We start from the raw sequence: 15,928 nt of genomic DNA on the forward strand, positions 1-15,928 counted from the left end.
ATAAATAGTGCATAAAAACCAATGGCTCCTAATCTCTTCCCAAAGGAACTGAATTCATTTGAAACAGCGTGGAGGGTACTCTCAAGGACAGAACAAGAACAGTACAAGTTTTGATGAAAAGCAACTGGGAGGAGATTCATGAATCCAATGAAGATACAGTTTAGACTGTAGGCCAGTTCACAGGACAGAACCAAAAAATAAGAGAGCAGAAAGGTGCCTTCCTGGGTTCAGAACAAATATCAAGCACTGACCTCAGACATTATTCCATCAGACGAGCTATAATTTGATTGTTATTAGTTTGTAGGGAAATTTATGTCTTGGGGCACTTGGTCACAATTAGTGGAGTTTAACAGTTGGGTGTGATCAAGACATAAGAAGATGCAAGCCTTACCAGTACCACTGTCATCCCAGGTGCGTGAGGGCAAATCCAAAGCTGTGCCTCCCTGAGAACAGTGTAATAGGCTTAACACTGTGGGTGTGGTAGGGGTGGGCATGAGTATAGACTTCACTAAAATAATCCAGCCAGTTTCCAACAAAATATTACAAGGCATACAAAGAAACAGGAAAGGATGACAATATGACCCGTACATATATCATGAAAAAAGCAGCAACAGAAACTACCTGTGAGATTGTCCAGATGTTTGATTTACGGAAAAAAAGATTTCAAAGTAGCTATTATAAATACATTCACAGAACTAAAATTAAAAAAAAAAAAAGAATTACTAGAGGAGCTCAAGAGTAAATCTGAAGTGGCACAAGAAAGAATTAGTGAACCTGAAGACACAGTGATTGAGATTATGCAAGCCAAAGACCAGAGAGAAAACAGAATAAAGAAAAAAGAACAGAGCCTCAGAGAAATGTGTGGGACATCATTAAATCTACCAATATATGTGTAATAGGAGTACCGAAAGGAGAAGAAAAAAATCTTTAAAGAAATAAAGGCTAAAAAAATTCCCAAGTTTACTGAAAAACAATAACCTACACATCCAAGAAAATCAACAAACTCCAAAGAGGATACATACACAGACACACCATAATAAAAATGCTGAAAGTCAAAGTCAAGGAGAAAATCTGGAAAGTAGTATTAAATTAATTAAATAAGGAGGCCATTAGACTGAGGTGGCTAAAATGCCTTAGAAGTCTATGTAACCAAAACCTAAGCCTATAAATCCCTTAACACTAAGAAATCGAAACCTGAAGACAACTAATCACAAACAGCCAATTAGACTTTTCCAAGTAAGGCAAATAAATGTTAAAGCTATAGCCTGTCAAAGAATATCCTTGCTTTCTGTCTGCCCCTTCTCTATAAAAGTCTTTCTCCTAACCCTGTCAGTGGAGCACTCATAACCACTTCTGGTTTGGCACTGCCCAATTCAAATAGATTTTGCCTAAACAAACTCTTAAAATTTTTAATATGCCCCAGTTCATCTTTTAACAGTAGCAAGAAAAAAAAAAAAAAAAAGTGTCACTTATAAAGAAATCCCAGTAAGATTAATAGCTAGCTTAGCAGAAATTAACAGAGGCCGCAAAACTGGGATAACATATTCAAAATCCTCAAAGAAAAAAAATGTCAACCAAGAATCCTATGTCAGCAAAGCTGTCATTCAGAAATGAAGGTGAAACAAACACTATCCAAGATAAACAGAAACTGACAAGATGTGTAGTTAGCAGATCCACTTTAGAAGAAACACTAAAGGAAGTTCTTTAAGATGAAAGCAAGTGATCTCAGATGGTAATTTCAATCCGCACACACAAAGACCACTTGGTAAAAGTCACTACATAATTATAAAAGACAATACAAATGCAAAGTTTTCTTTCTTCTCTTAACTGATAGAAAAAGCAATTATAAAAAATAACATGTATAAAATGTATTGTTGGGTCTATGACATACAAATATATGTATAATTGCTAGTAACAGCATAGGCTATAGCTAAAGGACATAGGGTTTTGTTTGGAAGTTATGAAAATGTTCTAAAATTGTGATAGCTGCACGTATCTGTAAATATACTAAAAACTTTTGAATTGTTTTTTAAATGGATGGATTGTATGGTACATAAATTATATCTCAATATAGCTGTTTTAAAAAAAAATCAATTGAGATAGGAGGATCTGAAGAATACTTTGAGTCTGATTCAGTTTATCAGGTCATTAGAGAATCACAGAAACCTAGAGTTGGCAGGGTCTTAAATATCTCCTATGACATCCCTACCAACTGTCCTCCAGCAGTTTGCTATCTCAAATTACCTTCACTGATCTGCCTGAATATCACTTTTTCCACTGCTGCAGCTTCAGTGTCTAGGACAGGGCCTTCCTTCCAGTAGGTACTCAGTAGTAATTTGTTGACTGATATTTTGTGAAGGGAAACTAAAATAGCTCCTACTGTAAGGATAGTCTTCCTTACAGAGGTCCAATCTTCACTGCCCGTAGTTTCTTCTCAGTGAACATAATTCTGCCTACACAAAGGCATAGAAGAGGGACTTCACACATATATGCAACATTTTAACTATTAGATGTTACATAGAACCCCACTAAGTTTCTAACTATAGAAATGTTTTCTGTTCTTTATTGCTTTGGCCGAAAACCTAGGAATCATTCTTTCTCACCCCTAATCCAACAGCTTTGTTGGCTTTGCCTTCAAAATATATCCTGAATTAGACCATTCTTTACATCACAAAAACCCTACTCTAAACCAATATTCTTTCTTGAGTTACAGTTTTCTCTACTAATTTCCATGCTTCCACTCGACTCCCTATGTTCTTCATAGCTGCTAAAGCAGTTTTTCTACTACTGTACATCAGATATCATTTCCATAACACTTAAGATTAAAGCCAAAGTTCTTAGCATAGCTTGCAAGCTACTCCAGCTTTTGGCCCAGGGCATCCTCTCCAATCATATTTCCTCCCTCTCCTCCCCTTGTTCACTATGCTATAGCCCATCTATCTCCTTACAATTCCAGAAACACATAGTATGGTCTCATTTTTCAAGGCCTTTGCCCTTTTGTTCCTTATGCCTGAAATACTTTTAGATTTTTGTGTGACATACGCCCTCAGGTCTCTGTTCAAATATTATCTCTTTACTGAGAATTTCTAATATGTCTATAAGTTAATACTGCAACTGCCTCCTCTCCGGCTGCCAGCTCTATCCCCCCTACTCTACTTTATTTTTCTTAAAAGTACTTATCATCATGGGACATTTTCTGTATCAGCTTATTTTGGTATAACAAACTACCCAAAACTTAATGGCTAAAAACAGGGTATTTTTATTCTCACTATTCGGTGGGTTTGCTGATGGCTCTTCTAAGGTGGGAAAGGACAACTAGGGCCGGATGGTGCAGGATGGCCTCACTGGGGCCTCAGCTGTGATGGCTAGGCCTCTTTCTCTGCTCGGTCCTTCATCCTTCAGGAGGTGAGTCCCCGGGTTCTAAGGGAGTAACAGCTGAAGCTCCAAGGCTTCTTGAAGCCCAGGCTCAGAATTCACACAATGTCACTTACGCTACATTCTATTGATCAAAGCAAGTGACACTGGCCGATCTGAATATAACAGGTGAAGACATAGACCACCTCGCGATGAGGATTGCTGTGAAGAAACTGTGGCCATTTTTAATCTACCAAATTGTCTACTTACTACCTGTTTCTCCTGGTGGAATGTAAGATCCATGAAGGCAAGGTCTTTGCTATCTTCTTCAGTGTCTAGTACACTGTCTGGCTTTCATTAGGTACTCTAAATATTTGCTGAATGAATAACTGACCATTCATATGACACTGCTTCTCCAACTGTTCATCATCCTTTTTGGGTTTTTCTGAATACTACTCAGTCTCTCAGTGTCCTTCAAACTCTGGCATCCAAAAAGGGAAACAAAATATAGATAAGGTCTAACTGCCTAGCTCAGTATAGCTGAGTAATACATATTAATTAAATCAATGAATGACAAGTAGGAAAGATTGTGGTAATATTCAGGCTTATAATATAGATATTGTTCACCTCAAGACTACACCAACTTATTTTTAACAGCTTTTACACTGTTGAATCTTCTAGGCTTTGAGATCAAATATACCCCCATGGCTCTTTTCCATGTGAACTATTGGCAAGTTTCTGCCCTATATTAACCTAATTGATGTTGAGGACTGAAAAGAACATTACATTTATCTCTGTTGAATTTTTTTGATTTTTTTTTTAATCCTTGTTGAATTTAAATTTAATCTCTTCTAAATCATGATTCTCTCTAGTTGATTATTTCCCTTGACACACAAACCAGCTCAACAAGCTTTCATATTAAAGTATATGTTAAAAGTAAACAACAAAGAAAACAACAACATTGCTTCCTTTAATGCAACATCTCCCTCTTCCAGCTATTAATTCATTTCTCTCCTCGTGTTTTCACAAAACTCAAAAAAATTATCTGTAAGAGCGATCTCAACTTCCTTATCTTCCTTTCATTCCTCAACCATCAAGTACAACTGCTTTTTAAGGTCATCAAAGCTTCCCAATGTTGCAAAAACACTATGGATCCTCCTGTGTCCTCATCTTAACAGTTTTCACAGCAGCATTCAGCACAGTTGATTATTTGTTTTCTTTAAATATATTCCTGTTTTACCTTCTACGGCACCATTCTCTCCATTCTCTACTCTATACATTCTTTCTTAAACGTTATTTTGAAAAATACAAATTTTTGTAAAGATTATGTTATTTAAATGAACAGGTGGTAAGATTAATATTTTACAATGAGGCAACAGATAATTATCTTCAAAATTTTCTCAGTTTTAATGTCTAGTATTATAAATATTGATAGATATAATCCACAAAAAGTCTTTTTGGGTTTGAGACCAAGAAGTTTGAGTACTATTATTCCTTTAATACAAAACAAGACATTAAAAAAATTAAAGCAACAAAAAAATGCAAAACAAACTCATACATATAAAACAGAATGGTGGTTAACAGAAGGGTGAGGGAAAGACCAAGAGGGTAAATAAAGGAAGGTCAAATACATGGTAATGGAAGAAAATTAGACTCCGGGTGGTGAGCACACAACTGAGTATGTAGATGTTGTATCACAATGTTGTGCACCTGAAATTTATATATATTTAACCAATGTTACCAGTAAATATAGTTTTAAAAATTATTTTTCATACACAACGAAGGCCTGCAAACCAAAAGGGGGAAAATACGACAGAAAGAGAAACAGACATGAGCTAGATATCGGAAGTATCAGACAAGGACTTCGAAATAACTATGAGTAACATATATCCAAAAATAGAGTAAAAATGGAAAAGAGAAACACATAAAGATTACAAAGAGATCTAGATTCCATAAAAAAATTAATTGGCAATTAAAAAGAATTAAACTAAAAATCCAGTTCGTTTTAACAGTAGATTAGACAATGTCGAACGACAATAATCTGAAAAAATTAATTAAAAATATCTCTACAATAAACAATGAAAATATAGAAGAGAGCATAAAACATACAAGACACTGAAAAAAAGTGGGAGCTGAAAATGCACACAATTAGAAGTTCAGAAGAGGAGAAAAAAGAGAAGCAATATTTAAACAGGTTACAAATAATGGAGCAGAATCTTCTAAAATTGATGAAAGACATCATCCCATAGATTCAAGAAGCTCTACAAACCACAAGCAGGATATGTGCAAAGAAACCTACACCAAGTTGCATCACAATAGAATTGCTGAAAATCAGAGAAAATCTTAAAAGCATTCTAAAGTCCCACCATTACCTGAGAAGTGGCCAAAGTGTATAGTATTTTATTTTGGACTATAATAAGTCAAGGAAGCACTGTATGTTGTATTCTTTAGACAATCACTAAAAAATTCTTTGTTTTTTTAAATATTTATCAAGTCACTAAAGGAAAAAGGTAGAAAATAGTTTTAAAATTTTGAATGAGCCAAAAGAAGTCAAGAGAAAGTAATATAAACAGGTGAGTCAAATAGTAACATGCTATAAATATATTTAAATATCAGTAAGTACATCAAGTATAAAAGAACTAAATACTTGTATTAATAGTCTAAAATTGTCAGACTCATTAAAAGAGCAAAACCCAATTACATGTGCTTAGAAGAGAGAAACTTTAAAAAGATACAGAAAGATTGAAAGAAAAGGATATACCAAGTAAACACTAACCAAAAGAAACCTGATGCAGCTGCAAATAGTTTGAGATAAAGCAAACTTTGTGGCAAGAAGTATGATTAGGCGTTAAGAGGGATATTACAAAATGAGGGGCCAATCCACAAGGAAAATATAACAATTCTAAATTATTTGCACCCAAATCATACTGCTGCAATAAGGGAAAACAAACAAAATATAGAACTAAATGGAGAAACAGACAAATCCACAATCTAGCAAGTAAAGAAGAAATCAGTAAGAATATACAGAAGATCTGATTAACACAACAAACTTTACTCGCACATTTAGAATATTGCATCCAATAATTACAGAATATACATGCTGTTCAGATTATTTACCAAAACTGACCATATGCTGGATCATAAAGTAATGTTCAACAAATTTCAAAGAATTTAAATCACAGTATGCTCTCTTCCCAAATGGAATTAAGCTTAAAGTCAGTAACATAAAGACAGTTAGAAAATCTTCAATTGCTAGGAAATTTAGGCAATACATGTCAAATAACACATGGGTCAAAGAAAAAAAATCATAATGGAAACTATAGTATTACGAACTGAATGATAGCTGAAAACAATGGTGTAAATATCCATGTTAAAAAATTAGAAAAAGAACGGCACATTAAACTCAAAGAAGAGATAAGAATAACAATGATGATGTAGAGAATTAATTTACAAATGGAGAGTAACAAAACAGATGATAATTCTTTGAAAAGACTAATAAAAATACATTGACCTCTAGCAAGATTTGCCAAGAAAAAGGAATGATACAAATTAATAAATGACCAACACTGGGAATGAAAAAGTAGTGAACACTACAGTTACTATAAATATTAAACAAGTAATAAGAGGATATTATGAACAACTTTATGCCAATTAATCTGAAATTTTAGGTGAAATGGAAAAATTCCTAGGAAAAAAATAACCAGAACTAAAATATGGAGAAACAAAAAATCTGAAGAGATTTATATCTCTTAAATAAATTGAATCTATACTTTTTTTAAAACTTTCCTGCAAAGAAGTCTTCAAGCCCAGATGACTTCATTGGTGAATACTTATACACAATAAGGCAAGAAATAACATATTTTATACAAATTCATTAAGAAAATGAAGGAAAACATGGCTCAATCCCTTTTAAGAAGCTACAGTAACCTTGACAGCAAAATCTATCAACTTTCAAAAAAAGCAAAATTACAGCCTAATTTTTCTCGTAAACAGAGACACATTTTTATTCCTTTAAATTAACAGTAAGCATTTCTTATGCCCTGTTTAAGAAATCTTTGCCTAGTCTATGTTTTTTTCCCCTTTTTTTAATATATAGAAGCATTATTGTTTTATCTTTCACATTTAGGTTAAAATCTATTAAGAATTAATTTTCCATATGATATGTGTGAGGCAGAGTCAAGATTCATTTTTCCCTATGAATATATGAACACATGGATGCCACTGCCTTATTAGTGCGAAGGCACCAGGAGTTTTACCCACTGCTGCTTTTGCACCATCAATGCAAATGTCAAACAGTAAGCGGGAAATCGTTTACCCCTCATAGAGTTCCTGAAAGGGTCTCGGGAACTGCTGGTGGTTCCCAGAGCACACTTTGCTGGAGCTTCTGGGTATCAATGAGAATGAACAAACGACTGCTCCACATTACTATATGGACGAATCTCACAAGAATAATTGACCACAAGCAGCCAGATGCAAACGACTACACACATTCAAAAGAGGCAAAACTAGTCTATGATGATATAAACCAAGACCGTGGTTCCTTTTAACGGTGAGGCAGACTGGGAGGAGTCATGAGGGGGTTTCAGAGGCGTGGTGATGTTCTAGTTCTCCATCGGGGGCTGGTTATAGGGGTGTGTTTGTAACAATTTAGATACAGACGTATGAGTAGTGCACTTTTCTGCCTGCACAGTACACTTCAGGATAAAGCATACTTAAAAATAAGGTGGGAACTAGACTTATCCGGGGGGTCATTTTGTAAGTTATATAAATGTTTAACAGACACTATGCTGTACATCTGAAACTAATGTAATATTGACTATTAACTAAAAATTTTTAAAAAATCAATAGATTGAGGACAGAAGTGATTTCTTAAACATTAAATTGAATTACATTCTACTTAAAAGTTGACAGTAACTTCCCACTGTATTTAAAATAAAGTTCCAATATGATACAGAATCTACAGTGTTTCATTATCATAAAGCATACCTATGGTTTTCAAAATCTGGGCACCACCTCACGCCATGCTGCCTCTCCCCTCGCCTATTACATCCCTGTTGCACTACTTTTCTTTCTTTCTTCCAAGTCTACAAGCGCACTAAGTTCTTTCCTCTCTGAGAGCCTTTGCACAGGCCCGTTCCTTGACTTTCCAAGCACTACACACAACACAGCTAGTAGCTTCTTTTCACCCGTTAGGGTTCCTCAGAGAAGCCTTCCCAAGCACCCTATGGAAAGTTGCCTCTTTCCCATATTCTGTATTGCAGTCCATTGAACCCTTCATTGCACTTACTGAAACTTGAAATAGGTTTACTTGTTTTGTTCTCTGTCCCCCTCTTAGAATGTATGATCGATGAGGACAAGGATCTAGTTACCTTGTTTACAGTTAAAGTCCCAAGATTTAGCACAATGTCTGGCATATTGCAGAAGTGGAATAAATAATGTCTGAATGAACGAAGAATAATTTCGGGTGATTTCATATCAACCCAATGAGTCTTTTAAATTTTTGACATGATCATTATGTACTAGTTATCACTCCCAATTCTACTTTACCCGTAAATTTGACTTGTATGCCTTCTTTTTATCCATTTGCTTATTCATTCACTCATGGAAAAAAAAAAGAAAAAAAAAACTTGGGAGTTTATTAAATGTCAGCCATACAAAATTTGAATCAGCCATGTTCTTTACTTTTAAAGATCTCACCACTTATTAAGGAAAATTAATGCGATGAACCAAAATGATCTCTTTACCAAAAAAATAATGAACTCAATACAAAGCCTCAAATCTAATTAAAATATTACAATGAAGGGAAAGATGAACCCTCTGAAACAAATAGCCTAGTATGTCTACGAAGAGAGGAAACTGAACTAATTAGGCATCACTTTTTTTTAGTTAATCCATGTTGACTCTTGGTGATCGTATCTTTCATTTTCTAAATGCTTACAATTCGTATTTTAAAATATATTATAATAAATTATAATATATTGTTACCAGGGCTTCACGTCAAATGAAGCTTCTTTTACAATGAGAGTATTCAGGGAAAATCCATTCAACAGTATAATTACTTTGATTTGTTTTTAATCCCAATATTTAATCTAATTTTGATTTAAACACTATTAAAAAAGAGTGAGACTTATTTTGTTTATTGAAAGGGGGCATAAATGGAAAAAGATTGAGAATCTCTGCTGCAGGCAGGCAGATTTTAGCTGAATTTGTCAAGAACTTTCTAGACATTACAGCTGCCTACCAGGGAACTGCGTTGCAAAACAGGAAGCTCTCCATCGCTAAAAATCTTTAAGGAGAGCTAACAGCCCATTTTTCCCAGGATAGAGCAGAAACAGTCTTGATTTAGGAGGAAGTACTGTGTCTCTCAAAATAAGGTGAAGACACACTTTATAAAAAAAAATTTCCAATCTGTGATAGACCAATTACTTTTAAAAAATACAAAAGCATCACACATTTGGAGGTCATGGCAAGGTCAAGGTTTCATTTGATTTCTGTTTTTAACTTGGGCACACAGGTAACACTGTGTGTCCTGGCATGGATAGGTGAACTACATTTGAGTGGGTTAGATCACCTATAAAGATCTCTGAGGTTCCACAGTTTTTCAAATATATCTAGTCTGTCCTCCTTTCTATATTCATTGGGCATTAATATCAAACTATTAATTTCATAACAATTAACCTCTTTCTACAGCAATTTAAAAAAGCATAATCCGAAAGATATCAGTCTAAAAACATTAGATCAATGACCTGAGATTTTTTTATTGCATTAACCTTTTGTCTCACTAAATTGAAATAGCAAATTTTCCTTTTTACCAAAACATATCTGAATGCTCATTTAAAACTTGTTACAAAAATTTTGTTTTCAGCCATTTCTCACACTTAATTTTCTGGTGTTACTTTCTTTGTACAAATTGATAATGAGATGTGTAACAAATTATAGTTGATCACACCTCTGAAGTTCTAACTTTGTTTTGCCAAAAGGTAGCCAAACCAACAGAAAAGGCCCCTGGGGCTGGTGCTGGGTTGGGGTGGGGGAACATTTGTGAATTTCATAAGCACTGAGTAGAGGATTTAAGTTTTTGTAACTACCTATAATACTTAGTGCTGATCTGGCCAAAGCAAACATGGTGAAGAATTATAAAAAGAGGAGTCCAAATTAAGAGTTACCCATTCTCATGGACCTAGAGAATATTATGCTAAGTGAAGTAAGTCAAACAGAGAAAGAAAAGTACCATATGATTTCACTTATATGTGGAATCTGAAAAACGAAATAAGTGAACAACAAAAGAACAGAAAGAGACTCATAGACAGAGAACAACCTGATGGTTGCCAGAGGAGGGGGCGTTGGGGGACTGGATGAAAGAGGTGAAGGATTTAAAAAGTACAAATTGGCAGTTTCAAAATAGTCATAGAGATGTGAAATACAGCATAGGGAATATAGTCAGTGATATTGTAATACCTCTCAATGGTGCCAGGTGAGTGCTAGACTTATCCAGGGGACCACTTTATAAGTTATATAAATGTCTAACCACTATGGTGTACACCTGAAGGTAATATAATATTGAATGTCAACTGTAACTGAAAATTTAAAAATTAAAAACAAAACAAAACAAAAAGTTGGCCATTCTCATACTTTCCCAAATACTCCCAGCTTTCTCTCTCCAAGGACACTCGGATATTTTTGTTTACAATCTGTTATCTTCTTCCCATTAAAAACAAAACAACCTTCCTTTTCAAGAGACAATTTCCAGATGTATGAGTTGTCATCTCCCAATTCCATCATATGCGAATTCTATCTCTGCCATAGTTCTAAAAAGCCTTCGTTCCCCGACTTTTACTAGAGCAGGCGTTCTTAACTACACGTACATGGATGGATTTTAGGAAGCCTATGAACTCTCTGAAAATCCAAATATTTCAAAATTTTAAATCAATGAGTAATTATGTGGGCAAAATGTTCACAACTGTGAACATTCTTAGAGGGAACAATAATCCGAAGAGATTAAAAGCGTCTTTATTAAATTAAAAATGTGATCTGAATAGAAATGCAGGCTACGGATTCTTCATTCATTAAATAGGCATACAAAGATATTACATTATATCATATAATCAAAGAGTGCTTTAGAAAGAAATACCTTCATTTTGTAGCTGATAAAATTGGCATTTGGAGAGGTTAAGGAGCGTGTTCAAGGTCATTGCTAGCTGGAAGGCAGAAGCCAGAGAAAAATGCTGGCTTCCTGCTTCCAGGTCTACCCCTGACAGCCTGCTATCCACACAGGAACAGACAGCAGGACATTAGTAAACATACTACAGGCAGTCAACAATCCACCTATGATGAGTACACAACCTCAGAATAAATCAAGCTATTGATTAATTCTTTAAACACTACTGGCTCATAAGATATATAAACATTTTCTGTTTTTACTGATGATATCTACAAATACATATTCTCTTAGATACATTTCAGCAGCACTTGCTTCCTTGCCAGTAGGCACAATCAATAGCCTGTCAATCATCTGAAAAACATGAGTGCTTGATCCTTCTGCAATCAATAAGAGAAGGGCATGCACCAGACTTGGAAGGGACAGAGGATGTTTAGGAGGCAGAAGGCTTCACAGAGGCACTTAAGCACATTTCTTTGTGAGGCAATTACTCTGAAAGCCCACAATGCAAAGTAAATTAGTTGAGTGGATCTTTCAGTAAATGTTGAAGCTGTTTAGAAATTTTAAGCAAAATCTCATTTCAAAGTTTATTCCCTTGTTTATTCTCACTAAAGAACAGCAAGTACAAAAACCAAAACAAGATAATGTTTGGTAAAAGAATTTTTATAGTAAGTAATTAAGAGAGAAAGCGAAGGGAAAAATGCCTTATTTTGGTGTCAATTGAGATGGGTAGGAATCCAAAATTTGTTTTTAAATTTTCAAAACAATTATAAAACCGAAAGTCTATAAATAAGAATCCAAGGAACTCTTCACTCTCTTCCCCACTACCCCCCAACCTTGACTTCTCAAATACAGTGCAACTTTCTACCATCTGTTATTTTAGAGCAGAAACAGTAATGAACATATGGGCTTTCTCTCTCAAGCAGCTGTAGTGTAGTTAAAGTTATAATAATTGTCTTTCTGTAAGATAAATTTACATTAAAAACCTGGCCAGTTAAAAATAAATGGCTCAGCCTCAGAGCCTTCCACAATAAAATTAAGACATTCAGAATCATCTATGACATATTACATTCAGAGATTTAGAAGATACCCTCTAAATCTTGTGCTTTTATATTTAAGGTTAAACAAATATAATTCATGATGCTCAAATCAGTTTATGTAATCAGACAGTCCACAACTCATGTTTTCTCTTTCTCATTCACAATGCTAGGAGCTTTAAACAGGGGTGAGGTACTCATATATAAAAATCATAACTAAGTTCTTGAAAGCTGAAAATATAAATCCACCACTTCCGTGGGTCACTGAATTCCAATCTAAAACCTCATTTAAGAAAAATCACAATACATGTGGTATATAAATTTCCATTTCAACTGTAAATCATTTATAATGAGTTTAAGTAAAGTGAAAGGAATTCAGAGCAGATTCTGATCCATATATTAGGAAAATTAAAAATTTTACCTACCTTTATCTGGGTGATTCAAAATCATGATTCTCCTGTGAGCCGTTCTAATCTTGGCCTTGCCAGCAGATAGGCTGTAAAAAGAAATTAAAGTGCTTACAATAAATGGTGTCAAATGCAGATTATAAATTAATGGTTCATATGGTTTCCAAGAAATTAAAAACTAATGAAAATTTCACCATCTTGTGGATAAATATGAAATTACAGCCTGTCACTTAATTCCAGTAACCATCAAAACAAATAATTGATTCAATGCTGCATGTGTTTTTCTTCAGTCCTTTGTGATACCAGTCCTTATTTTCAATTTGAAAAATAAAACACAGTATGGAAGGTAAGGGAGTCATAGTCTATAGACTGACTATACTATAAGTCTGAAAACTTATGCTTCAAATTACTTTGCGGAAAGGCAGTATATATAGTTTAACAGACAGGTCTTTGGACTCGAGAGCTACTGGACGACTAGATTTCAATCCCATTCCTACATAGAATGGGGTAATAATGGTGAATTTTTTTAACCTCTCCCTACTTCACTTTCCTCATTGTAAACCACAGCTGGGGAAAAAAAATATGCCTTGTAGAGCAATGGTACGGAGTAAATTAGTTAATGCCAACAGAGTGCTGAGACAGTGCCTGGCGAGTACAAATGTTCCATAATCGTTAGCTTTATTATTACTGTGTTTCAACAGAGCATCTCAAAACATTTCATAGCTCATAATTTATTTAACTTTGTGAGAACCCTATGGGGAAAACTTGGCCGTTATAACCTATGCTCTAAACAAAAATTAAAGAAGAAAGTTGAATAAGCCTAAAATTATTTCAGCAAAACCATATTTATCCAGTATTGGAAATGTTTACCATTAGTATATTTTCTTAGCAAGGAAAAAAAAAAAAAATAACACCAACAGAAACAAAAGCCTAGTGCTGTCACTTAATAGCTATTTTATCTAAGGCACTTAACTTCTCCAGGCCTCAAATGGGAACAACAGTACCCGACAAGGTATAGGGTAGTTGTTGTGAAACTCAAAATGATTTCATTTGTATGGATGATTCACACTGTAGTGGATAAAAGCAGGTACTTTTAGAGATATTCAGATACAGATTCAAAATCCTGATTCCACCACTCATTAGCTATACACCACTCATTAGCTATTGTCTTGCTTACTTAAACTCTTTGAGTTATAATTTTCTCATATGTATAATGGATATAATCAAACTATTTCCAGGATTATTTTAAGGATAAATTAGATAATATACAGATTAGGATGACCGAGAATTCAGTTAGTGTCAGAGAATGGTAGTTATTATGAATATGAAGGGTGCTTATGAAAATGTATTATTTAGCTCCGACTTTTAAAATGGAGTATAAATAACCTAATTTAACATTTCTTGAATGACTCAAAAGCATTATCATGAGTATCAATTAAGTACAAAGAAACTGTTAAGTTCTGCAGAGGTTTGCTTGTGCTTCTATGAAATGGTCATAAAATGCTATTGACTTAAGTTCTTCCACCTGATTTGAACACTTCCTCCCTGACTGAGTTGTCAATCCTTGATTCTGCCAGTGTCCCAGTCTCAAGGTGTTCCTTGCAACTTCTAATCTCCTGGAGTTAAATAACAAACTATCAAGCATGTTAAAATACACTATCCATTGCTGAATAAGCATATCATACAGTCTTCTATGAACAAAATAAACAAGTCTTGAGTTAAAGAAATCAAAAGACAAATCAAAAAATATCTTGAGACCAATGAAAATGGATGTACAACATAGCAGAACAGCCAAAGCAGTTATAAGAAGAAAATTTATAGCAATAAATACAAAAAGAAAAAGCTCACAAAAATAACCCAACTTTGCACCTCAGGGAACTAGAAAAGAACAAACTAAATCTAAAGTTAGTAGAAGAAAGGAAATAACAAAGATCAGAGTGATAATAAATGAAATAGAAATTAAAGAGACAATAGTAAGGATGAGTGAAATTAAGAACTAGTTTTTTGAAAAGATAACCAAAAGCGACAAACCATTAGCTACACTCACCAAGAAAAGAGGACTTAAATAAATAAAATTAGAAATAAATGCGGAGACATTAACTGATACCACAGAAATATAAAGGATCATAAAAGACTACTATGAACAATTATACACCAACAAATTGGACACCTAAAAAGATTGCTAGAAACACAACCTACCATGCTTGAATCATGAAGAAAAAAAGAATTCTCAACAAATGACTAGCAATGTGATTGAATCAAGAACCTCCCAACAAAGAAAAAAAGAACAAAGAAAAAAAGCCCAGGACAAGACGGCTTCATTGAATTCTACCAAGCATTTAAAAATAATTAATTAGTATCAATCCTCCTTAATAGAAGAGATCACTGTGAAACTCATTTTACATGGCCAGCATTATCCTGATACCAAAACCAGAGAAGGATAGATACGACAAGAAAAGAAAATTATAGGCCAATATTCCTGATAAACATAAGATGAAAAAATCCTCAGCAAAATATTAGGAAACAGTATTCAACAACACATTAAAAGGATCATACACCATGATGAACTGGGATTTATTCTAAGGATGCAATAGTTCAACATCCACAAATCATTCAGTGTGATAGATCAGTTTAACAAAATGTAGGATAAAAGTCATATGATCATCTCCATTGATGCAGAAAGAGTACTTGACAAAATTCAACACACATTTATAAAAACAAAGTGGGCTTAGCAGGAATGTACCTCATCACAATAAAGGCCGTACATGATAAATCCAAGCTAACATCATCCTCAGTAGTGAAAAGCTGAAAGCTTTTTCTCTAAGATCATGGAACAAGACAAAATTCCTCAATCTCGTTACTTTTATTCAACATAGTATTGGACGTCCTAGCCATACCAATTAAGTGAGAAAAAGAAATTAAAGACATCTAAACGGAAAAATAAGAAATAAAACTGTCCCTATTTGCAGATG

General features: G+C 34.2%; 1 protein-coding gene across 1 annotated transcript in view; it reads right to left on the reverse strand.

Moving 5' to 3' along the window:
• The window catches only part of DNAJC15 (DnaJ heat shock protein family (Hsp40) member C15), a 62,623-nt gene that overhangs the window by 12,084 nt on the left and 34,611 nt on the right, over positions 1–15,928 (reverse strand). The window contains exon 5 of the mRNA XM_019749795.2: positions 12,975–13,045. Coding sequence (XP_019605354.2) covers positions 12,975–13,045 — 71 coding nt within the window. The remainder of the gene's footprint in view (positions 1–12,974; positions 13,046–15,928) is intronic.

The sequence above is a fragment of the Rhinolophus sinicus genome, linkage group LG04 (genome assembly GCF_036562045.2).
Source record: "Rhinolophus sinicus isolate RSC01 linkage group LG04, ASM3656204v1, whole genome shotgun sequence".
NCBI lineage: Eukaryota > Metazoa > Chordata > Mammalia > Chiroptera > Rhinolophidae > Rhinolophus > Rhinolophus sinicus.